General features: G+C 43.2%; 1 protein-coding gene across 1 annotated transcript in view; it reads right to left on the minus strand.

Annotated features, from left to right (window-relative positions):
* Nucleotides 1–3,087: 3,087 nt before the first annotated feature.
* ptprq (protein tyrosine phosphatase receptor type Q) overlaps nt 3,088–24,944 on the minus strand; it is a 38,554-nt gene continuing 16,697 nt past the window's right edge. The window contains exons 25-57 of the mRNA XM_026999432.2: nt 23,698–23,844; nt 23,061–23,227; nt 22,455–22,950; nt 22,154–22,315; nt 21,886–22,065; nt 21,682–21,789; nt 21,253–21,534; nt 20,390–20,671; nt 16,786–17,097; nt 16,322–16,597; nt 15,936–16,087; nt 15,698–15,839; nt 15,298–15,579; nt 14,618–14,944; nt 14,376–14,494; nt 14,071–14,257; nt 11,596–11,837; nt 11,286–11,352; nt 9,659–9,817; nt 9,139–9,358; nt 8,839–8,912; nt 8,623–8,722; nt 8,375–8,503; nt 7,651–7,677; nt 7,335–7,416; nt 7,037–7,127; nt 6,877–6,953; nt 6,617–6,751; nt 6,372–6,497; nt 6,118–6,266; nt 4,864–4,999; nt 4,630–4,753; nt 3,088–4,498 (exon numbers count right to left, since the gene is read on the minus strand). Of these exons, the coding sequence (XP_026855233.2) occupies nt 4,461–4,498; nt 4,630–4,753; nt 4,864–4,999; nt 6,118–6,266; nt 6,372–6,497; nt 6,617–6,751; nt 6,877–6,953; nt 7,037–7,127; nt 7,335–7,416; nt 7,651–7,677; nt 8,375–8,503; nt 8,623–8,722; nt 8,839–8,912; nt 9,139–9,358; nt 9,659–9,817; nt 11,286–11,352; nt 11,596–11,837; nt 14,071–14,257; nt 14,376–14,494; nt 14,618–14,944; nt 15,298–15,579; nt 15,698–15,839; nt 15,936–16,087; nt 16,322–16,597; nt 16,786–17,097; nt 20,390–20,671; nt 21,253–21,534; nt 21,682–21,789; nt 21,886–22,065; nt 22,154–22,315; nt 22,455–22,950; nt 23,061–23,227; nt 23,698–23,844 (5,597 nt within the window). The 3' untranslated portion in view covers nt 3,088–4,460. The remainder of the gene's footprint in view (nt 4,499–4,629; nt 4,754–4,863; nt 5,000–6,117; nt 6,267–6,371; nt 6,498–6,616; nt 6,752–6,876; nt 6,954–7,036; nt 7,128–7,334; nt 7,417–7,650; nt 7,678–8,374; nt 8,504–8,622; nt 8,723–8,838; nt 8,913–9,138; nt 9,359–9,658; nt 9,818–11,285; nt 11,353–11,595; nt 11,838–14,070; nt 14,258–14,375; nt 14,495–14,617; nt 14,945–15,297; nt 15,580–15,697; nt 15,840–15,935; nt 16,088–16,321; nt 16,598–16,785; nt 17,098–20,389; nt 20,672–21,252; nt 21,535–21,681; nt 21,790–21,885; nt 22,066–22,153; nt 22,316–22,454; nt 22,951–23,060; nt 23,228–23,697; nt 23,845–24,944) is intronic.

Below are 24,944 nucleotides of genomic sequence, written 5' to 3' on the forward strand. Positions count from 1 at the left end.
GATAAAAAGGCAAGTTGGTAGGAACTTGAAAGCTTTATACAAAAATGAAATATACATGAATAAAAAACAATGTCTCAAGGGAGAACAACAACAAAACCAGAAACGAAATCCAAAGTAAAACAACAAAGGAGAAGAAAGCACAGCTGCATTCTACACATGAACTCTAGACGACCACTTATTTATAGCTTTTCCACTTTTAACCACGAACCAGACAGGTTATGTTGCACAGAGACAAAGGAAGTGTGTAACGTATTACTACTAACGTTTGTTACTCCTGTTGCAACAGCAGTCTACTATTACAAAAGCAATCTGATGGTTCAAGTCTGCCTGCCTGCCGTCTGCTTCAGATGTGTAGGAATTTTGCTGTCTGTGATTCCTATTACATTTGAAACAACTGAAAACACACACACCAATACACACATAGACAAAAGAAACACTTCCATTACAATATTCCAATTATCATGCATTATTGATCTTAATGAATTAAGCTGACTCATTAGTACGTGCTAGTCTGGCCTTTTAGACATTATTTAGACAATAGACTCATTTAGACATTATCTTTGCGAATTCAACAGCATATTTTTAACACTAAGTGAAATTCTACAACTTATATAGGATTACTTGTAAACTGACAGAGAAAAACACCCAGCTGTTTTAGCCTCTGCTCTCAGAGTCTTTAGGTCTGACTGAACTGTTAAACTATAAACCAGGTTATTTTTCTTAGCACACAAATATTTGTTTCAGGCTATGGGCAAGTGTTCATTATCACAAATTCTACAAGTCAACTTAATGTATGACTGAAAGTGACTGCTGCATCTTCACAGCAGATAAACAAGATTTGCTGCTCTTCTGGTAGATTCACACTTTAAAACTCAAGACACTACAGTAAGCATTTCAGCTTGTTTTGCATTTCAGGTTGTTTTGCATGCAGGGAATGCAAACTCTACATTTTTTATCAGCTCAGTAAAACAAATGAGTGGGAACACAGATCCAGTAGCTCGGAACAGGGCAATTTTTAGAAAGCTAATTTAATAGTTTACTAGACAACTAATTTAACAGTTGGTTTCACTGGATTGGCACAGAGGTAAGTTGAAATGAATAGAGGGTACCTCACTGAAAATGTGCAGACTAATAAATGTATTATGAAAAAGCAAAAAGCCTAAAAATAAAAAAATAAAAACAAAAAACAAAACTCAAGAATGAGGAAAATAAATACATTTTTATTACAGACACCTTTCACCATTTTCCTAATATTTCTATTAAATCAAACAGCATAGCTGGTGCACACTTCAGATTCAACCTATGGACTTTAATGTATAGTAATATAACTAAAAGGGATTTGAAGGGTTTTATGGATTTTCCACAGGCTTGAATAGATTACTGACGCATAATTCCATGTCTATGCCAGGCCTAGGGACCTACTTCAGCAGATAAAGCCACGCAGCTCTGACATCAGCTTTTTCTTTCACTCAACGGACCTGAATAGTAATCTGCAAGGTTTGGGTAAATCGGGAGAATCCACATAGTGCAGGTGATGGACTGAGCTAACATAAAATCCCACGTACAGCACTATGGTGTCTTTGTCATGTATGGGCACACTTGACTCAGTCATTTCCCCTGCGTGGGAACTGTGAGGACTGTGTGCTGAACCTAGATGCCTTCCACTGGTGCTCTCACACACTGTTCAAGAGGTTCATTAAAATATCCATTCAATATTGTGTGCGCAAGATAAAAATAAAAAATATATTTGCTTTTCTATTGATTCATATTTCATCCAGTATACCAGGCACAAAAATCTTTTACAGTTAAAATTATTCAAACACTACTTACTGGCTTTAGATGTGAAAAAACAACCATCAGAATTAAGTATTTAAGTCATTTCCAGTAGCAAAGCATTTTAATACTTAATAATACTTATTTTAATACTTGTGGACACTGCATTTATTATGTATGTATTTGCATTGCTAAGGCAGGAACAAAGTGAGGAAACCTAAGGACCAAAAACTAAACTATACTCTCTGAACATGGAATGGGATGGTTTAAACATCCACTATTTTGAAAGTTACATTTACTGCATGTAGAGGTGCTCTTATCTCGAGCGACTTACAAAGTGCTTTGTCATCTACTCATAGAATGCCTCCTAGCCAGTACAGTAGGTTAGAGCCCAAAATACCATTGAACTAATACAGTGCCAGATACAGTCAATCCTGATGCCTAGCAAAATTTACAAAATGGGCATATCATGGGTCCAGCACCAAACTTTAATAAGTGTTGATACCTGGAAAGAAGAAAGAAGAAACAGTACTGAAATGCAGAATGTAAATATACTTCATTAATAGATGAGTCTTCAATCTGTGTTTGAAGACAGTGAGGGACTCTGCTGTTCAGATAGCTGGTCTAAGTTCATTCCACTATCTGGGAACCAGGACGGAGAAAAGTCTTGCTGCATGTCTTCCATGAGACTTGAAAGATGGTGTTTCAAGTCTAGCCATACTTGAAACTCAAAGTGGATCAGGCTTTGACTGTTGATTTTATGTAGGGAGGGGCTGGTACATTCATGGTTTTAAATCAGATTCAAGCAGCTACTTGAAGCCTGTGATGGGAACGGGGCAGTGGAGTAGCATGAATAATGCGATTTAACTTCTTGGAACTACTGAAGCACTCTACTTATATATAATCCTTGAATGCCTGAAAGAACAAACGCTACCTGCCAGCTCCCTACTTTTTTAATGTACATTAAAAGAGAGCTTTACAGCATTTTCTTGATGCAAGAACTGACATAAGAGCATATCCCACAGATTTCCTCTTAAACCTGTCAGAAATTGGGTTAAGTCTAAATTATTTCAGCTCTGACTCCAAGTACTACTCACGGGTGAGAACAGTTAGTAAAATACTAAAATAGGACCATTCTGTACAAACCTGGATAATAAATCCAATTTGGATTTATTGAGGTTTCCAGTAATGCCATGACATATGGATAGAATATCCTAGACAAGTTTAATACAATAGGCCTTAATGATTTAAAACAAACAAACAAACAAACAAACAAAAAACCCCAAACAAATATTGTCATTAAATTATTTTTTATTATTGAAGGTATAGACTGCTCCATAGAAGTCAGTTTCATAGCTCCAAATTATTGGGAATGGTGACAAGTTTCTTGTGGTATAAAAAGGTGGGAGGAACATGATTGTTTTCATCAACTTATTTTCAGTACAAGCCATGAATTGAAAATGATCATAATTCAGTTGGTGAATTAAACCAGCTAAAAACCTATTAAAAAGTAGGCTAGGGTCAGAATTAGGGTTAGAGTTAGGGTTAGGGTTTAATGTGTGTATTTAATCCTGGCCTTAAAATGATCTATCTCCTTATTAAGTTTATGGATTCTCCAAACATTGCTATTAAATGTTTGCCTCATTACTCTTCTATTGCATTTAAAGAGAGTGAACTACACTGACATGCAGTAGCAGTATAGCACACAAGGTTTCCAGCGAAACAGAATGTTTCAGTCAGAAGTCCTCCATCAGCTATGCGTGCAAAGGGTCTCTGTTTGAAATGTCATTCCTAAATCGTTCTTTTGCAGATAGAACTTCACTCCAGAAATATTGGCAATATAGTTAGATTCTCATTTCTATTATATACTATAGTGTAGTAGTCTTTTGCTAACAATTAACAATTAGATACTGAAATTAACAGCACAGAAGTTAAAAGCAAATGTGTATCTACTACATAACTTTTCATTATTCTGTCACACACTGCAAATTTCAGAAGAATACGCAAATGCATTTCCAAACACACACTGCTTCATCTGAATATATAAACTCAAATAACTATGTATATTACTAACTCCTGACACAAACACTCATTTGGCTTAATAATTTAAATAAAAAACGTAATAATTGAAACAAGAATAAAAATTTGACTTGGTAGTTTTCCTTATCTGATGCATGCGATGTACTGAATAAATGAATGATGTCATAATTTGCAGCATTCTGTTTTATAGAAGGCTAAATGGCAGGCAGAGATAAAGTATCCCATGGTGCAGATTATAAATGACACCACATGGGCCGTGTGAATTGGGTACGACTGAGTACGTTTAGAAGACTACATCATACAGAGTATAGGCCTGAGGAACAGAGTGAACCACCCTTTCAATTAATGGTAAATGGTTAATGATTGCTACATGACATTATTTCCTGTTGACATGCACTCTTCTGCATTTGCAGTACACAGTTCTGCAGTGTAGAGGTTTGGGGATACATTACAAAATGTGTATACTACATGTACAGACACACGGTATGTGTGTGTGAACTGCCAGTGAAAGGATGTCCATGTGGTTGCTCTCTGTTTGGCCCCAGTGTCCCAGAAGTCTACATTCAGAGCTCACCCATTTGTTTTGTGTCTCTTAGTCTTGAGTGAAGCCATCGCAGACAAAAGTCTATAAAAACCAATGTCAATCTTTACATTGTTGTTTCTTCCCATTCCAACTCAACATCACCTGGGAATAAAGCCAGATACATTTCCTTAGCTATATTTATTCCAGTAAATGACACCTTAGCATGCATTTACGAAAATGAGTAATACATCTCTCCTGCTTCTCTCCTCTTCCCTTCTCTGACAGTATTTTACCTTCCATAGCATCCAACGAGTCCATCTTCTCCAGAGCTGAATAGTTGACAAACCAGACAGACTGACTATTACCTTTGCTGGTCAGCAGATCCAGAGTGCTCTGATACAGAAACATATACTGAGCCTGAAAGACAGAGAAGGAGACTCACATAAGTATCCCAGTCAATTTGGGTTGTTTTTCCCAGGATGGTGTAAAATACTGGCCCTAGTACAGTGTGTGTGAGAGAGATTTACCAGGTTCTGCACCATACACATCCTTTCGGTGCGCAGTTCTGCCACTAGGCCATACACATCCACAAAGTCATGGTCCCGCACATGCTGGATCAGGTGGTCCAGAGCTATAAACACTCCTGCTCTGCCCACACCAGCACTGCGCAGACACATCATACACACACACACAGTGAGGTCCACAATGCATTTTTGCCATTTTTGGCTCTAAACTCGAGCAGGATTAACATGAAATGAGTTTAAAGTTTAAAAGCTTCATTCAGTTGAAGGGCATTTCCAAGTACAGTAGGTATATAGGATTCATAGCCATTCTACACATAGTGCACTTGTAGAGAACTATAAGTTGTTGTGCCATTTATCACATCAAATCCATTTCACATTTAGCTGACACTTTTATCTAAAGCAACTTGCAACTATCACCAAGTACAATTTGAGCCACTGAAGTTAGGGGCCTTGCTGAGGGACCCAACATTGTCAACTTGGCAGTTGTGGGGATTGAACTAGCAACCTTCTGATTATTAGTGGATTCATCACCAGACGCTGGCTCACCTCCCCTTGATACTCTGCCATACCTACCATCCAGCCATTTTCAAAGTCATTCACTGACCTTTGATGTGTTTGGTTGGATCTCATCAATGAAGAGGTTTCTGTACACGTTTTTGAGTGTTTGCTTCAGATTTCTGCCAAACACATCTATACCAGCATGTTTCACGGAAGTGAAACTTTGGACAATGAGAAGTTCTTTTTCTATCACCATCCTATTCCCCATTCTCTGTTACAGGCTAACGTCTGCCTCATGTATCCAGAATATTTAATTGGGATGTTTGCATATTGTAGACTGGCCTTTTAGATCCTTGCATTTTTTGCTAAACCCTCTGTTGTGTTCTCTTCTTTGACACATCCATGCCTACATCTGTGCTTAAAGAAGTGTTCTTGATCTGTCATTCTTCATGACTCAAAGTATTCTGCAGTTATCTGCTACTTCCATGGTAGTGTTACTGCCAGTGTTCCAGCTACCGCTAAGGTCAATGGAGCCTATATTTCTAAACAACAGACCATTTTCAATGTGCAGAGGTACATATCTGATATTCAACAAAACCATCCAAATGGTCACAAACTACAAAATATTCTATAAACAAATCAATCAGCACCAACCTATGGATTATTATAGCCTTCTCCCTTAACCACACACATGCACACATGACCCTAAATGCAACCATGAGACATGCTTCTCTAGGTGGCTTAACACAGATCACTGACCTGCAGTGAACTACGATGGTTGTGTTGTCATGGCCTCTGTTCGATCTGACAGCTTTGACAAACTGGATGAGCGTGGAGCTGGACTCTGGGACACCATGCTCTGGCCACGAGGTGTAGTTAAAGTGATGCACTACCATGTAGTCTCCATGCTGGAGGACAACATGCAAAGAAAGAGGAGAAAGGGTGAGCGTGCGTTTGGGATTGTCTCAGCATGTTTGAGGTCAGGAGTAGACTGCTCCTGTATGCTGGTTTACCCTCTCCACTCGGAGAGCTCGGACCGTCCAATCAGGATGCATGTCCTCCGTTAGTTTTGTGATGACAATGTCACCGAAGACAGTGACAGGCTTGTTGTCCTCTGGCCAGTACTGATGACAGCGAATCTGCAACAAGGGCCACAGGCGCCATCAGTATCTACTGGAAGACATGAGCCAGGAGAAAAGCAGAGCTCAGTGTGCCATGACCCCTGTGTACTTAGGATCTGTGGCAGATGCAGACTTACCCGGCCCTTCTCGAAGCACTGCGTGAGCATGGCAATGGTTTTGCTCCTGGTCTCCCAAATCATCCTCCAGAAATCAGCCACTGTGCCAGGCAGAGGGCCCTGAGTAGCTATAAACTCGTTAGGACACAGATAGCCCTGCACAGGGAGAGAGGAAGGAAGAGGTTAGAGAATGGGACACAGTACTCATACAAGCAGAAAGCAGAAATGCATAGCACATAGATGTAGACAGTGATAAGTGTGCGGAGGTTTGAGGTTCTTACAGAGACAAAACTAGCGTTTATGTAATCAGACCCTGGGATGCCTGGCTCAGACAGCAGCTTCACCCTGTTATTGTTATCTAGAAAGATCAACAGTTGAATTTAGACTGATGAGAAAATAATGACAGCTAAGGATGGGTCAGACACTGAGTACGTGTCGTACAGGGTTTGATGTTTGTGAAGCGGTTTTTGGAGCGGTTCCATGGCAGGTCAGCATCTGATGTAGCCAGGTCATGCAGTAATTTCGGCAGCTCCTACAAAACAGAGACTCAACGGTCACAACACAGATCAGTCATGCCAAATCTCACACAGGTGACATTTTTGTCAGTAGAACTTGTTAGGCTTCTTCCGCTATGCACATTGCACACAAACACACACATACGTGTAGGCGTCCATACACATACACACACTCGCACACACACACACACACGCACACACACAAAACAGTGATTGGACTTTACAGCAAATTCCTCCTGAAACTTGGTGTTGTCATTGGCACAAAGGTCCTCCACATGCTGAAGGAAAGCCTTCTTACTGATGGGCCTACAATTGGGTGAACAGGAGAGGAAAGCAAATTGGGAACAAAATAAGGATATCCATTATTATCACCTTCCTTATCCTAATTATAAGCAAACCAAATTACCACACACCTTCCATCAAAGCAAGTGTGTTATATTGAAACTACTAGTATTGCCTCAGTTGAAGACTGCAAACATTTTTAGTGATGGTGATTGTTAACCAAAATAGATAAAATTTGTTAATCTATATATCACTTACTTGAGAGATTTCCTATAACTGAGCAGCCTGAAATATTAATAAAAGAGATTAAATGAAACTGTGTCATAAAATAAATTTAAAAAGAGGTTCACAATGTTATCTGCTTAGCTCACGGTTCTAAGACTAAAAGCCTGCTCTCCACCACAGCACACAATATAGACACACAACTTAGTGTATCAAACAAAGATCACAGACTGCAACAAAACAAGGCATTCACCATGAGGGTTAAATTGACACACGGAATGATATTTACAGATTTTTAAGCAACATAATTTCTTATAAAGCAAATAAACAGTGAAAGCGCATGAAACCTGACCATGAACAGATGCTGTCAAAGTTATGAAAATGTAATGAGACAGGACACTGAAGATGCAGATGCCAGGACATGCGAATGGGAACATGCTGACAGAGCACACAGGTGGCTGCATCATTTCACACACTTACTGGATGACAAATATCTCCTTCCTCTTAAAGAAAAAAGAGGAGTACCTAAAAACAAAGAATGAGAGATCCAGGTGACTGTCTGTGTGTGTGTGTGTGTGTGTGTGTGTGCATATTCCAGGACTTGAGCTGAGGATCAAAGTTATGAACCAGCTTGTCTTCAAGAGGTCACAACAATACGTCAACACTGTCAACGTAGGTCTTTGACCAAGCGGCGAGCACAGCCATGGCTTATTGGGAGACGCTAATGTAAGGATGTGCTGAAGGGTTTCAGCTGCCTCACCGGTTGATCTTTTCCTCTTTATGCTCCATGTCAGCCACTGCAATCAGCTTGTCCAGCTTCAGCTTTGTGTCGATAATCTCAGCCTCCCGTGGAGAGTAGGTTCCGCCCTCCTTTTGCTTCTGATGGACACTGGACCGATAAAAAAGGTTGCACCATTCAGAATAGTTTATTAAAATGTATTTTAATATTTATTTTCTAATAAACATCCAAAAAAGACTTAAAACATGATTTCTGATATTATTTCTTACCGCACAGATGCATATATAATCAAGATTAAAAATAGCGCCAGAAAAAACGAAAGAAGCACTCCCAGGATGATCTGCTCATTCCGAGTCAAAAGGCGGTCATCTGGGAGGGAACAACAGAGAGGGTGCAGGAGAATGGTGTCAGGAGGATTGATAATGAAGGAACTTCGGTCTCTTTTCATTTTGTTCTCTAATGGAGAGAATGTCCTCCAGGTTTACCTGCTGTTCTAACTATTTCCGAGTAGTCGGAGTCTGTGTGGTGGCCAAGTACATTTGTTGCACGGAACTTGAATCTACAAAACCAGTAAAACACTTAATTACTGCAAAGACATGTGATTTTAGCTGCAGTATTGCTTGGACTCTTATGGGGTGGGAGTACGTGGCAGTCAGTAAACGTGTTGTTCTGTAAAAAACTTTTCTGTATGGTGCCAAAAAGAATTTATTATAAATTGTGCTCTCTCTCTGTGTGTGTGTGTGTGTGTGTGTGTGTGTGTGTGTGTGTGTGTGTGCATGCCTTACACGTAGTGAGTTCTGGGTTTGAGGGGTCCATTGCAGAGGGTTTGTGCAGTTTCAGAAAGGCAGGTTTCATCTGCTCCTATCTCATATGTGGTGGTTAGTATGTCCATGTGCTCTTTATTCTCAGGGCAGACCAGGTTCGGAAAGCCTTTGTCAGTGAAGTATGGGGCAGACGAATTGAAGAATACACTCTTCCAGTTAGACACGTTATTGTAGTTCATCACTGAAAAGAAACACACAGAATTGTTCATTTGAAAGCTCCAAATTTATTCACCACAAATGCTATGCTGCAAGACAAAACCTATTCTACTGTAAACAATAATTCACTCCTGTTTAGCAGGAGTGAACAGCAGGCATACAAACTTTAGATATTTTAAGTAATTACTATAAAGTATAGGAGACAGAAAGCACAAGAATCCAAAATAGCCAAAGAGCAGTGACTTTTTTTATTAATAACACCAATGCATAAGTTCCATAAGTGAAGTGTGAAGTGGTATTGGAATTGTGAGTGTATTACTGGTACCTGTGGGCTCAGAGACGATGACCTGAATTCTCTGAACTTGACCATTGTCATCAGAGAAGAAGCACAGTGGCATCTTAATAGTAATGGTTTTGGATGTTGCAATGATGTCGCCTTCGCTGTTCAGAGCTACCAGAGGCTTCAGGTAAGGCTTAGGTGGGGCTGTCAGGAAGCAATCAGAACACAGCAGTGATGCTGGGAACTCACACAAACTGCCTGTGGAACCAGGCTGGCTACGGCCGGCCAGCCTGGATTTAATGGAAAAGAGAAAATAACCGCTTTAAGCATGAGGTTCTTCAGAGCAATGGCACCAAGGCACATAGCGGGTTACACGCATGCCAGGATTAGTCATATGGTGACACACATCCCTGACTGTCCAGGAACACAGCGTCTGGACTTTGACTGTAGCTAGCATCACGCATTGCCATATTTAGGATTCAGACACCTGTTGTACCAAAGGACTTGAGTGAAAATATTTTTAGGTAGAAAAATGAGCAAATTATTGTCTTACGCTTAATTGTATTGTTATTCATCAGCGATAACCACATAAGCCCAGTTTTCCAAATTATCACACTGCTAAAGCCTTTTCAATAGTGTTGAAATGGTGTTTGCTCATTCTGCTTGGCTTGGAACTGAATGCTGACTCACTGGCATAGAATTAACCCAGAAGGTCAGAGGAAGAAAAAATACACAGAAAAAAAACAAAAACACATTTTTCAAGCATTAAGTATTAGTCAATAAACATACCAGCTTTTACTATCCCATTTAAACAAAAACAAAAAAAAAAAAATCAAACAATACAAAGATTTTTTTACTGCAAGGTGACATTTGTGCCCCAGATTCCTGAACAAATGAACCCTAGTCTAAATTACACCTTTAGTTTTGAGCCATCATGGAAATTCTTTTTCTAGCAAGTTACCGAGGCCAGCCGTACAGGTTTACGATAATGTTTCAAACACAAGAAGTAGGATGCAAAGGCCTGACAATGTTTGCAAGTGGACAAGGTGGTACAAGCAATGACAGTAAAACAAAGAGATATACAGATTAGAAGACTGGCAAAACAGCCACTTTTCATACACAGTGGAAATTCAAAGTGCTTTACATTTACATTTAAATTTATGGCATTTAGCTGATGCTTTTATCCAAAGCGACTTACAATTATGACTGAGTACAACTTGAGTAATTGAGGGTTACGGGCCCTGCCCAGGGGCCCAACAGTGGCAACTTTACATAGACCTAGAAGTATAATAAAGCTTATTACATTTTGAGATCTATCACCTCGGAACTGTAAACAAGACTAGATGTGACTTCTAGTCAAAATGGAATCAGTGGTGCCATACATAACGTGACACATGACAATTTTGACATCGCAACTGTGGTACGGCTCGTGTTTAGGTTTGAGTCCCCTACATATAATTCTGTCATCTTCTTTCCCGATATCGTGCTGAATAAAGTTTTGTTTATGTTTGGCAGATAGTGTCCTAGTGTGGCGTACACCCGGTCCCTCTTTAAAAACTTTAGCATGTTTAGGAATATTTCTGAAACATTCAAGTGCATTAAACTGAGTTTTAAAAGAGCAGAACAGCATACAAATTCAAACGACGTGACAGATGGGTAGAATTTTCAGTACCTGTTATTGCCGTGGTGACTCGGACTTCGGAGGTGGGTCCTGATCCCGCTCCGTTCACTGCAGCTATCTGAGATTTACGGAAAAACAAGTCCACAGCACTCAGCTGTTTTTCATGCATCACCAGTGTTGTTGGTATTTAGTCTATTGCCTCACGGTTTGCTTTAATGACATGAAATAGGTTCATAATGAAAATGAGATCTTTCGCTCATTAGGGTTTCACCGGGTAAGAAAATAAAAATAAAGATCTAGCTTGATCTGCACACTTATGCTGCACATGTAAATGTGAATGTGAGAGTGTGAGGTTCTTTACCCGTATGCTGTAGTTGTAGCCTCCTTTGAGACCGTCTATAACAACCATCATGGTGTTGTTTTTTTTGCTGACAATGGGCAGGTTTTCGATTTGGAAGTCGAACCTGCCCTCGCAGTAGATGTAAGCACGGTAGGCACTGATGTTTCCATTGGGTTCGTCAGGCGGAAAGAATGTTACGTATACACGGGTCACTTTCTCCGGGATCACCGTCAAGGTCAGGTTACTGGGAGGACCTTTTGGCTCTAACAATGCATACAGAATAGATGTTAATTACTATGGCAGTTAGATAATTAAGCCATATTGCACCAAATCAATGCATTAGAGGTTTCAAACTTCAGGCATGCACATCAGTGTTGATCTAATATTTCAGGCATGGCACTCGTCTCCCTACAGAGCCTGTCAGCCAGTGCTCAGTGGACACTATAAACGTCGGTCCTTCTTTTCTCCTGTACCATCTTGGGATTTTAACATTCAACAGTGCAGACGGGTCTGAACCGTGTAGACAAGCTCCCATGCGGAAGCTGGGATATATACAGGAACACTAGATGGAAAATTGGACGTATATTTACAGACACTTTGGCCCATGAGTAGAGCCACATGCAACATTTACAGAGTGGGAGCTTACAAGTAAAATGGGGTAAAGTTGGGAATTAAAGCAAAATGGGCAAATCACTGTCCTTACTCTCAACAGTCCATATTAAATTATGCAGCTTCATAATTACTGTATATAGGCTACTTATTTGTGAAAAGCTTTTGAGCCTGTTTTGTCTGATGTGTTTCTTGATTTATTTGTGTAGTTAATTAACCTGTTTCTATGTACTCATATTTATTGCTCCAGATAACCATTTGAAGTCTCCTACATAAACACTTCTCTGAATGAAATTGTAACTGAATACGGAGTGATAATAGGTGTGAATAATTACAGGTTGCAAACAGCTGTAAGACTGTAAAAAGCCTAGCATAGATTCGGCATTATTTATGACACAATAACTTTTTTTTGCCATTGTTAGAAGACCATGCCAACTGAATAAGATGAGAATGTGCTTTTAGGGACAGCGAAGATTTTCTTGTGATGATGACTGGCTAATGAGTAAATGTATTTTTCTTGGAAGTATGTACTGAGGCCAAGTTTTAGAGAGAACAACTTTGCACAACTGGGGAATATCTGTCCATTGCAGGTCTTAACAACATTTGAATTTCTGGCAACTGGTTGCTTCCAGAGGGAATTAGCTAAAAGGTCATGGAATCTCAGCCATTGTAAAACACCATCATGCCAGCCATATTGGTTGGCATAATCAAGCTAACATGTTTGTATATCAGATTTCCTTATCCAACAGCAAACACCCAAGTAATTTGTGATGCCTCCAACCACAATGACTCCAACCACAATGGCTTTCTAGCTGCTTGATGACCTGGCTCATAAGCACTGGCTTCTTACCCCATTCCATAACCCACACAGCACAGAGGGGAGACGCTGCAGTGATACACACGCTCTGACGGTCTCCACAAAGGAGAGCACCATTGGGCTTCCAAAAAAAGCAGATGGTGTTGTGTGTTTCCGTCAGGTGGGAAACTGCTAGAAGAGCCAGAAGCGGTCTGCCAGATGTGAGGGCGTGTGCTGCACTGCACAGCATGATACAACAGAATGGTCTCTCCCTCCTACTCACTGACCAGCAACCCTGAGCTCCTACATCAATACCCACAAGACGAGCAGAATCTTCATGGTGTGAAAGTGCATGCATGATTTCCACAAGCCTGTGGAAGCCTAACTTCATTCAAAACACCAGTTTTCAGATGATTGAGCCTCATAAGCCTAATCACATGCAGTGATTATCAGTTAGCAGGATGGCTGTGCCTCACACGCTTTGCTCAAAATAATAAGTCATCGCTAGGAGTGAAAACAACAACTTAAGCTGGGATGCAAACATTGCTGCCATCATGATATCATGATGTAAAATAAACACTGAATCATTCCTGCACAGCCATCAGTGACAGCATCCCCACAACATCTGTGATCATCTGCTTAAGCTGGAAAACTCTTTGTTCTAGGATCGAAACCACTGACTTCTCCCAACCCCCCACCCACCAAACACCTGGGCAAGAGTCTACGGGACCACATGTCTACAAGACCACAGCAAACTCCTCCCACCCAGTAAACTGCCTGGAAACATCTGCATGGAAAATTTTCCTTCAGAAGCAGAAGCAGGAGGCACCTGAAATATCCTCAGACTTCTATTCTGAAATATCATCTTTTTGTTATGGCAACATATCTAATGGAAAGCAAGTCCATTTTAAGTGCCCTTTGATGCAGATGCATGTGTCACATAATATGACATGCAAAGTGATTCTGATTTTAAAACATGCTTGCACTTGAACCAGTAGGCCTGTGTTTATTAGACACAGACTGAACGCATGCATACACTATCATAAAACAGAAACACCTGAATACTCAGAGTCATACACACTGTCCCTCACCTTCCTCCAGGGTTCTGACAAGAACAGGCTCAGAGGCCTTGCCATCCCGGTGGGCAAAGGTCACATCCCCAGTAAAGGCAATGACAGTCACTGAGTACTGGGTAAATGCAGTCAAATTCCCAACAATCACTGTCATTATTTCTCCTGACTGCCTCACTATACTCATATTGCGATAAGGACCATCCAGCTGAAAGAGAACGAGAACAGAGGAGACAACCTTGAACTGAAATGAAAGTGAAACCGAGTTCTTCATTAGCTAATCAATTCGTATCAGTCTAGTTCATGCCTTTATAAACTTCACGCACAGTGACAATCTCAATGAGATAAGAGGTGGGCCCTGAAATTATGTCTGGTTCATCCCACTCTATTTTCATCCCAGTGGAGGAAGGAACCACTGAGACAGCACGTGGGGGGGAATCAGGATCTGAAACAGAGAGAGAGAGAGAGAGAGAGAGAGAGACATTGTGAATTGTTATAAGCATGTATAACTTCTTCTGACCTCACATCTAGGAATTGCATGCAGGTATGCGTTTCTGAATAGACATACTGCCTGGCAGAGTGAGTATGTGGATCCATATTGTAGGTTCCCCCGTCCCAGCTTGGGTGAGCGCTGCCACTCGGACGCGGTAGCGTCTGTACTTAAGCAGAGGGGACAGCGTGACGCTCTCGCTCACTCCTGTGCTGTTCACGGACAGTGCCACCTCGTGTTCCACACAGTCTCTGTCTGCCTCTGGCTCACAGCTCCTCCCCAGCCGTTGGCTGTCCACCCTGTAACCCTGTAAGAGCCCAGGAACTCTGGCAGGGCGGAGCCAGCTGAGAGTCACAGCATCAGAGCTAACGTTCACTACAGACAGGGACTGAGGAGGGTCAGGAACTACCGTGGCAGTGCAGGTAGAGAGACAGACAGACAGACAGACAGATAGAGAGAACAAAAAAGTGACAGTAAGAGACACGGAGGGGAAGAGGAAGAAAACGAGAAATGTATTGAGTCAATCAAATATAAAACAAATAAAGAGACAGACAGACAGGGAGATAGAAAGAGAGAGAGAGAGAGAGAGAGAGAGAGAGAGAGAGAGAGAGTGATAGAGAGACGTTTATTGAGTCAGTCATGTATAAAGAAAACCAGACACAAAAACGGACAAAAAATAACACGTGCAATAAGAGAGAAACAAAGAATCTAAACCAAATAGCCTGTAGTAGTACACAGACATTCCCAGGGTGGCGTACCTGATTCTGGCAGCGTGTCGGCTGTGCAGTTGGCCTTCTCCCCTGCGCCGGCAGAGTTAACCGCAGCCACAGAGATGGTGTAGACAGTGGCGGGCTGCAGGCCGCCGAACGTGTATACTAAAGTGCGTGTGGGGCTTACAGGATGCGCCTCTACTTCACGGTCTGCCGAGCGTATGAGGTAGAACAAGATCTCGCCATTTGGATGAACTGGGGGTTCCCATTCCATATACACCGAATCCCAATCCAGGCCTGAACAGGTCAGATTCCCCACTGCCTCAGACACTGGAACACACACATTAGCCGTGTGTTCACAGATTTTGGAAACACCTTATTTTAGAAACACAGTGCTTGTGTATGTGTGTTTGTGCATGTGTGTGTATTGTGTGTACGTGCGTTTTACCCGACTCATTAGTAGTGAAGGTGACAGGAAGACTGTACTGGTCTCCGTTGCCTGCTCTGGTGTAAGAACACACACTTATCTCATATGAGCTATGAGGTCGAAAGCCACTTAGCTCCGCCTGAGTGGACGCATCTGAAGAGTTCTACAGCAAACACGGAGATCAGACATAAATGCTATGTTTTCAAATGCATACAAATACACACACACATACACGTGTACACACCAGATGGGTAATCACCTGATATGTAACAGTGTTTGTGTTCAGTTCCACTATTCTGAAGCCGTAATGCTGAACCAGGCCGTTGGGCTCCAGGCTCGGCTCCCATTGGAGCCACACTGAGGCAGAGGAGTGGTTAAAGATACTCAGATTTCGTGGTGGAGACATTGGACCTGCACACACACACACACACACACACACAGACAAGGGAGTCAAATATGACGCTATCTTTCCGTTGTTCAATCACCCACAACAGCCCCTTTCATGGGTCAAAATAGTTCAATTTAAGGGTTGAATGGTCTTTTTAAATGCAATGATGATAACAGAGTAAGACTATACCCTGAGATGCAAGTGGGGACAGTTCACAACTAATTACTTCAAACTGAGCTACACATGATACATCTTACCTGCTTCATCAGTGTGCAGGGTCAGCATGAGGGGGGGGCCCATGCCCTTGCGATTTACTGCCGAGATGGAGAGGTTGTAGGGTGTGTATGGCATGAGGTGTGTAAGAGTAAAGTTGGTGTCGGGTATGGATGTGCTGTTGGAGCCACCAGGGCCCTGTAGGACTATAGCGTAGTCAGTTATCTCCCCGTTGGGCTCGACAGGGGCGTACCACGACACCAGCATGGAGGTGGCCGAGAGGTTCCTGCTCATGGCCAGCAACGGAGCAGAACTGGGGACTAGCGCATGCACACAAAGATGAGCAACTCAGCTTCGGTTAAAAGTGCCAAGATATGTGTGTGAGTCTATGTGTACAAAGTATGTGGATTTTTTGTTTGTGTGTATTTGTGTGTGTGTGTGGGTGGGTGTATGTGTGTGTGTGTGTGTATGTGTGTATCTGCATTTAATAATTATTGCAGGTGCTTACTGTCTTCATCTGTTCTTAGATTCAGCACAGAGGTATGGTTTAGGGCAGAGCCTGCTTTTGTTGCTGGGGTAACTTGGAGGAAATATGGGAAATACTTCCTGAGCTTGGTGAAGAGGAACACTGTGTCGTTGGTTGTCTTCGTAATAGTGAGGTTGTCCGTGCGGTTGATGGAGGGGTGAGTGACGCCCACCTCCTGCAAGCTCAGCAGGTAGAAGACTCTGCCATTGGGCTCCAGAGGGGGATCCCAACTAATCACTACAGCTGTAGAGCCAAAGCTTTGGGCTGAGAGGTTGTGGACGGGGCCACTGGGCACTGCAGCGGGGAGAGACAACCTCAATCAACCCACCGGTGTGAGAGTAATGATCAGCCACACTTTAGAACAGGGAACAAGTCATTCCTCTCAGAAAAGGAGCTTGGATGTCACTGTCTTTTTGCTGTCAGTTTAAAGAAAAAAAAACTGTCAAATACACCGTGTTCCCTATTCTGAAGTGTGATTATAAATATTGATATTCAATTAATATTAAGAAACATGTTCAGTGCAGACAAAATGAAACATGTACATTAAGCAACAAGTTTACATCAAGAACAGACAATTTAATCAGTGAATCAGTGATCAAAACATACATACAACAGCAAAAAAATCATTCATGGCTCATACAACAATGTCAGGTCAAACTGCACTCTCATGCACGGCATATGTGTGTTTAAGGAATGGGGAGAGAGGGAGTTATTGTCGCTTCAATGGGAAAGAGCCATCCATCGCCCTGTAAAACAAGCTGAGGAAGGAAGGGTTTGCTCTGAAAAAAAAAAAGAGTTTAACTGAGCCCAGGGAAAAGAAACCCACAGTGATCTGGACTAGAGTCAAACTGCAGGAACTAAAACACAATCACAACCAATCAGCGAGTGAGACAGAAGAGTGAGAGTGAGGGGATGGGGGGGGTGAGAGAAAAAGAGAGCGAAAGGGAGAGAGGTTCTTGTAATGATCTGGAATAGTTCATCAGTGAATGAGAGAGAAATAGAAAGAATGCGGAAGAGAGAGAGGTTCTTGATGATGTGGAACACTTCATCAGCCTCGCACACCAGGGGAGAAACTTTTTTCTCTGTCAGGGGTCAGCTCTGCACCGTTTCTCCCAAAATCACACCGAAACCAGTGATGATCTACCATCTAAATCCCTGTGCTTACAACGACACTGCAGGCATTTCAGTCGTCTGTTCTGATTGCAGTAGCCTAATCATCAGCACTGCGGCCAACAGTGAAGCTGTTTTCTCTACTTCAGCAAATCCAGTGAAAGAAAATACAAGCTGGGACAGTCTGGAGTCTCAGAATAAATAGGATGAATCCCTCTCTCCCCCAAACCACCCACCCACCCAACCAGCAATACACACACACACACACACACACACACACACACACACACACACACACACACACACACACACACACTCACACACACACACACACACATACTTTCTGACTAGTCCCTTAGCTTCTCTGGAAGACATGACAATCACAGTTTGCAGCTCACCAGAGAGCTGTCCCCTTTCACAGACCTGCTGAGCATAAAAGAGTGTGTGTGTGTGTGTGTGTGTGTGTATGCACGTGTGTATGTGTGTCTCTGTGTATATGTGTTTGTATGCACGTGTGTGAGGTGCAGGGCTGTGTGCTAACATTTCGGTGCGATTTTCTGGGGAGGTATCTGAAAGCCGATTGGAAAAGCGGTGCAGAGTTGCTGTCCTGCCCTGCCTGTGTGAGGAGACTGACCGTCCTCCAGCGTGGTGAAGTTAATGGCCGCACTGCTCACCCCCCCATCACCCAGGGAGGTGCTGGAGCTCAGCCACACCCAGTATTCCTGCCCTGGTCTCAGGCCCGCCAACACCACCCTCTCCTCTGGGCCTGCCCCCCGCTACACAGGGACAGAGAGGCACAGAGGGATGCATTCTGTGTTTAATGCATGTGAATGGGTGTGTACTGGGTAGGTGTGTGTTCACGATGGTAGCGCACAATGCAGTGAAGGGATGGGGGTGGTTTGTTTTGTGGTTTTCATGTGAGCATTATGTGTGTGGGTGTGTGTGTGTGTGGGGGGGGAGTGTATGTGCATGTGTGTGTGATTGAGTGTATATGGGTTTGCATATGTGTGTGTGGGGGGGGGGGTTGTGGGTGTGTGTGTGTGTGTGTGTGTGTGTGTGTATGTGTGTGTGTGTGTGTGTGTGTGTGTGTGTGTGTGTGTGTAGGTGAGTGAGTGTGCACCTGGATGGAAACTGTGATATTGTCACTGTAGTAGATGGTGTAGTACTGTATGATCCCATTGGGTTGGGATGGGGGGCTCCAGCTAAGCATCACTGTACTAGGGGAGAGTAGTGTGTACAATATGTTCTGGGGAGGATCAGAGGGCTCTGAAAAAGAGGATCACCACACACACACACACACACACACACACACACACACACACACACACACACACACACACACACACACACACACACCAGGAAAATACTTCAGATTAACATTAAAATGATTTTTTGTATGTATAGGATTATGTATGGAGAGGAGAAGGCTATGGATGGGATGGGTAAGGATGTGTGTGTGTGTGTGTGTGTGTGTGTGTGTGTGTGTGTGTGTGTGTGTGTGTGTGTGTGTGTGTGTGTGTTCACTGACCTGACTCTGATGTGCTGAAGGTAATGTGGATCAGTACATCCCCATCTCCAAGGCGAGTCCAGCTACTCACTGAGGCATTGTATTGGCCTGGCCCATCCACACTTACCACTACCGAGGTTTCAGTCACATTGAACACAAGCTCAGAACTCGAGTTCCTAACACACACACACATACACGCACGTGCACACACACACACACACACACACACAAATTTAAGACACTGCAAATGACCAGGTCTCATAAATCTCTGATTTGGTTAAGGAATAGTTAAGAACACTTACCACACCCTCACTTGGTAGTACAGAATCTTAGAGTTGGCCTCCTTAGGGGGTTGCCATGACAACTCTACTTGGTTATCTGACAACTTCCTTGCACGCAAGAACTGTGGGGGGGAACCTGGTACTGTCATTTAGGAAAAAGAGTTCTTATTGGTTACCAGGCACAAGAGTAAAAAAGCTGCTCTTTCTGGAGACCAACCGTTAGTTTATCTGAGAGTGGGTGAGAGTGGTGTACAAATGCACCTGCCATCTGTCATTCCTGACACACTAATACACGAACAAACAATAACAGCTCTCTCTGTACAACCTCCACTTTCAGAGAGCAGGTGAGTGCCTGTTAGGGTTCAAAAAAACAAACGGAAACTAGTGCTGTGCCGAAGCTGCAGAGAAAATTGGAGAGTCAGTGTTGATATGTTATGTGTTTTGCCCTGACAAGTCTGCCACCATCTTGGCTGTAAAAAGAAACAGTACAGAAATGCCATTTTATTCCTGAGGTTTCTCCTGCTGGGCACACACACACACACACACACACACACACACACACACACACACACACACACATACACACACATACACACACACACATACACACATATACACACACACACATACACACACACATACACACACACATACATACACACAGTAAAACATTCCTACACGCACTCACCGTCCTCCAGGGTGGTGATGTTGAGGATGTCACTGGTGTAGTTGCCCACACCCACCCGGGTGGCTGCCTGCACGCTGAGGCGGTAGAGGGCGTACTTGCGCAGGTTGGAGAGCAGGGCAGCCGGAGCCTGTGTGCTCAGGTTCAGGGTGTGTGTGGCATTCCAGTACTCCATGCTGTAGTACACAATGAGGCCGTTGGGCACAGCCGGGGGCTGCCACGACACATTCACTTCGCTGGGGCTGATGCTCTCATAGACCAGGTCATATGGTGCACTACCAGGCACTGAAATACACACACGCACACACAGACACACACACACACACAGACACGCACACACAAACACACACGCACACACACACACACACAGATGCGCGCGCGCTTACACAAACACACAGTCACGTGCGCACCCGCACACACACACACACACACACACACGCATGCACACACATGCATATACACACATGCACACACAAGCAGTACACACACATACACGCACATCAGCAACTACTAATTGTTTGTTAATTGTTGTTGCAATATCACCCTCTTGCAATATTGATATTCCAAAAGGTCACAGCTTGCATATGAGCCCTCTAATAAAGGACTGGAGTTGTGAACATCCCTCCACTGTGGAGTGTTCAGTGGGGGTACTGATTGGACCATTCTCATGATCCACTCAGACCATTCATGTCTTTCACCACATTCAACCAGTGAGTCCACCATTATATTGTTAGTATACATCAAGACATTCGTAAAACATTACTGGAAGACATTGCAATAATAGTCAAAGAATCAACAACATGACCCAGTTTTTAGCTGAGGAGCGAGGTTCTCCTATAGTTCCACACAAGCCCTGAGAGACCCACCATCCTCTCCAGACAACATCTGTAGGGTGTGGGAGGTCTGGTCCCCGTGGCCCAGCTGGGTGTACGCCCGCACAGTTACATTGTACAGAGTGTAAGGTTTCAGGTTGTGCAGGGTAACACTGGCCAAGGTGCTGTTGACGGCGTTGGTGTAGGTGCCGTTGCCGTAGAAAACTTCATACAGGCGGATGATGCCATTAGGTTTGTCAGGAGGGGACCAGGTGACTGTGGCAGTGGAAGACGTGGTGTTCGTTACGATCAGATCGTGCGGAGGAGAGTCCGGAACTGACGGGAGCACAAAGTGGGAGGAAATCATATTAATACACTGTGTGTGTGTGTTTAGGAGTGAAAGACAGAGGCAGAATGTGAGAGATAGAGAGATGGAATATGTGTGAACATGTGTATGAGAATGACCCACAGAGACAGTCTTACCATCCTCAGGCGTCAGTATGAAGATGTCATCCTGGGCAGACAGCGGGCTCTCCCCTACCGCAGTAGAAGCAGCGACACGTAGTTTGTATCGCGTGTATTTCTCCAAACCTGTGGGGGGTATTAATGCCTTAACACCTTACAGTTTATTCACACCAAATTAGCAGGGTGCCCACTCAATCCATGGCTCTTAAATGATCCACTTGCCTGTGAGAAGAATGCTGGTGGTGTTACTGACGTATTGCTGGGCTTTTTGGCTCTGTAGGTTGAGTATGTAGACAGTGTAGTGCGTGATCTTGCCGTTGGGGCTCAGAGGACTGCTCCAGATCACATAGACCGAAGTGGAGTTTATGTTGTGATAGAGCACATCCCGGACCGAGCTGGGCACTAAAGAAGCCCACAGATGTTTACATTAGTGTCAGACACTTGCGTATTTGCCTGGCAATACCAGTGTGTGGGTGAGGGCCCACTTTACCCTGCTCTGTGGTTTTCACTGTGATTAGGGTTGCGGGCCCCTGTCCAACGACAGTGTAGGCAGACACGCTGAAGTTGTACTCAGTGAAAGGTTGGAGTTCCTCCACCATGTAGGAAATGTTATCAGACTGCAGGCTGACAACCCTTACGACGGGTGGGAGAACTGTCATACACACATACACACAACCAATTGGTGAGCCACATGAAAAAAGGCAATAGTGCAGTAATTACACAGCAATACAATATTGCATTTTCCTATTAAATAAGCGGTAATAGAGGTAGAGTTCCAGAAGCTTTGTTACCTAAAATATTGCTTGTGCCTGGTGCTAGCGTGGTGATGCGGGGCTGGTTGGTCAAGTCTGTGACCGCTGCCCTGGTGGAGGGTTGTGGTTGGGCAGGGCTGAGAATGGTTGGTCGGTCAGAGCCTGAGGTCACAGGTGATAGGTCAGTCACCCTCTTTAGGGTCGCAGTCTCAGTGTTAGCCACACTGGGCATAGCAGTGCCACTGCCAAAGGTAGCAGTAAGCCAAGGTGGAGGTGTGGCTGGCGGTGTTGGCGTCAGGGGAAGGTCCGTTCTCAAGGCACCATGCGAGAGAGTGTGGTTTGAGTGGGCAGAGTCAGTGCCAGAGAAGCTGCTGGGGCTCTGTGTGGGCTGGGAGCTGGCGGAAGCGAGAGCTGAGGGTGTCGTTGCTGTGGTAATATTGCTAAGCGACCTCGCATAGCGATGCAGCACTTGGGAGCTGCTGTTATTGTAACCTCCTGGCAACATACCAACATCATCAGCAGTCTTGTTCACATCCTATGACATGTAATCACAACACAGCATCCTTTAGTCACAAATACATACAGCCCTGGGAATTCTCGAAGTCCGCATAATACAACTGTGTTTTCTGTTGTGTGTGCATTCACCTGTTGTAGTCCCTGGAGGGTGATGTCTTGTACAAGTGTCTCATAGTGCAGGACCAGTACACGGTACTGAGTGATGAGGCCATTTGGCTGTCTGGGCATGTCCCAGAATAGAACCACAGATATAGAGTCTATTGATTCTGCTCTTAGAGCAGACACTGCACTGGGAGCTAACGGACAGACAGACAGACAGACGGACAGACACACATACACAAGCAAAATGTCACATAGTGATAGACACCTGCAAAACACTTTGGGGTAGTGTTGCAACACGTAGGGCACTATAACTTTGCCATAATGTACTTGTGTTCTTTTTTCCAAGTAGGGGGCAGAACATGCAGTAAAATCACAGACCTTAATGATCATTTTCACATGATAATATATACATCATAGCCCAGTATTTTTCCAAACAGTATTCAATTCATATTCACGTAGTGTTTGAAAATATGTACAGTATTATGTACAGTTCAAGAAACTACAGAAACAATATATTGTGATAAAGGATTAAGTTGGTTCTAGTTGGTGTGTGTGTGTGTGTGTGTGTGTGTGTGTGTGTGTGTGTGTGTGTGTGTGTGTGTGTGTGTGTGTGTGTGTGTGTGTGTGTGTGTGTGGTGAGAGAGAGTGTGTGTATAGACCTTACCCTCTGGAGATGTTGAAATGCTGGTCTCTGTTGCTGGTCCTGTAGCCCCAGCTGATCTGGCCCTGACGATAATGCGGTAGCGCGTATAGGGAGTCAGTCCAGTATAAGCAAACGTCGGCTCATTCGTACTGTTCTCACTAATAAAGCCTATAGCTCACACACCACATACATGCACATACAGAAAGATAAGAAATAAGATATACTGAAAACGTAATGGCCAGCAGTGCTCATGTATCAACCCCGTTCTGCACTGTACTGCCTTTGAGCCTCCAGTACTGCTCAACCTGAACCTCCATGCCTCAAGACAAAGAAGACATCAAGTAGACATCTGCTGAAGACTGAAGACTCACCTCTATGTCACTGTATATATTAGTATTTATGTATTTATATTTATTAACTCTTTTCCATTCAACTACCCCTTGCTCATTTCCACAATATACCCACATCTGTAGCTAACATTTTTCTCGCTCTCCCTCTCTCTCTCTCTCTACACAGCATTTCTGTAAGTCTCTCTGGATAAGGACACCTACCAAGTGCTTTAAAAACGTTTTCTGCATATTAGCGCAAAGGTTTATTAACAGTTTTATTAGAGACTAAAGGTTATTTATTTTTATATAACACCAATGCTGCTAACAGTGTTGTTAGATTCTGATGTAATAGTCAGATGTTAGCGAGGTGTTATCTGTTATCCGTTATCTGTGTTAGTGAAGATAATGTGTTACTTTTGTGTTAGTAAAGTCTTAGTGAGGCTGATGTAATTATAGGTTAGTGAGGTGTACGTGAGGCTTGTGTGTAAGTTTTGTGTTAGTGAGGCTGATATGTTAGTTATGTGTTAGTGAGGTTGATGTGTTAGCTATGTATTAATGAGGCTGAGGTGATAGTGAGACTGATATGTTAGCTCTGTGTTAATGAGGCTGATGTGTTACTGAGGTGTTAGTGGGGCTGATGTGTTGGTTATGTGTTAGTGAGGTTGACAAGTTAGCTATGTGTTAGTGAGGCTGATGTGTTAGTGGGGCTGATGTGTTAGTTATGTGTTGGTGAGGCGTTAGTGAGGTTGATGTGTTAGTTATGTGAAAGTGAGGCTGATGTGTTAGTTATGTGTTAGTGAGGCTGAGGTGTTAGTTATGTGTTAGTGAGGTTGATTTGTTACCTATGTGTTAGTGAGATATGTTAGCTATGCGTTGGTGAGGCTGATGTGTTAGTGGGGCAGATGTGTTAGTGAGGCTGATGTGTTGGTGAGGTGTTAG

This window comes from Electrophorus electricus, chromosome 4, assembly GCF_013358815.1.
Source record: "Electrophorus electricus isolate fEleEle1 chromosome 4, fEleEle1.pri, whole genome shotgun sequence".
NCBI lineage: Eukaryota > Metazoa > Chordata > Actinopteri > Gymnotiformes > Gymnotidae > Electrophorus > Electrophorus electricus.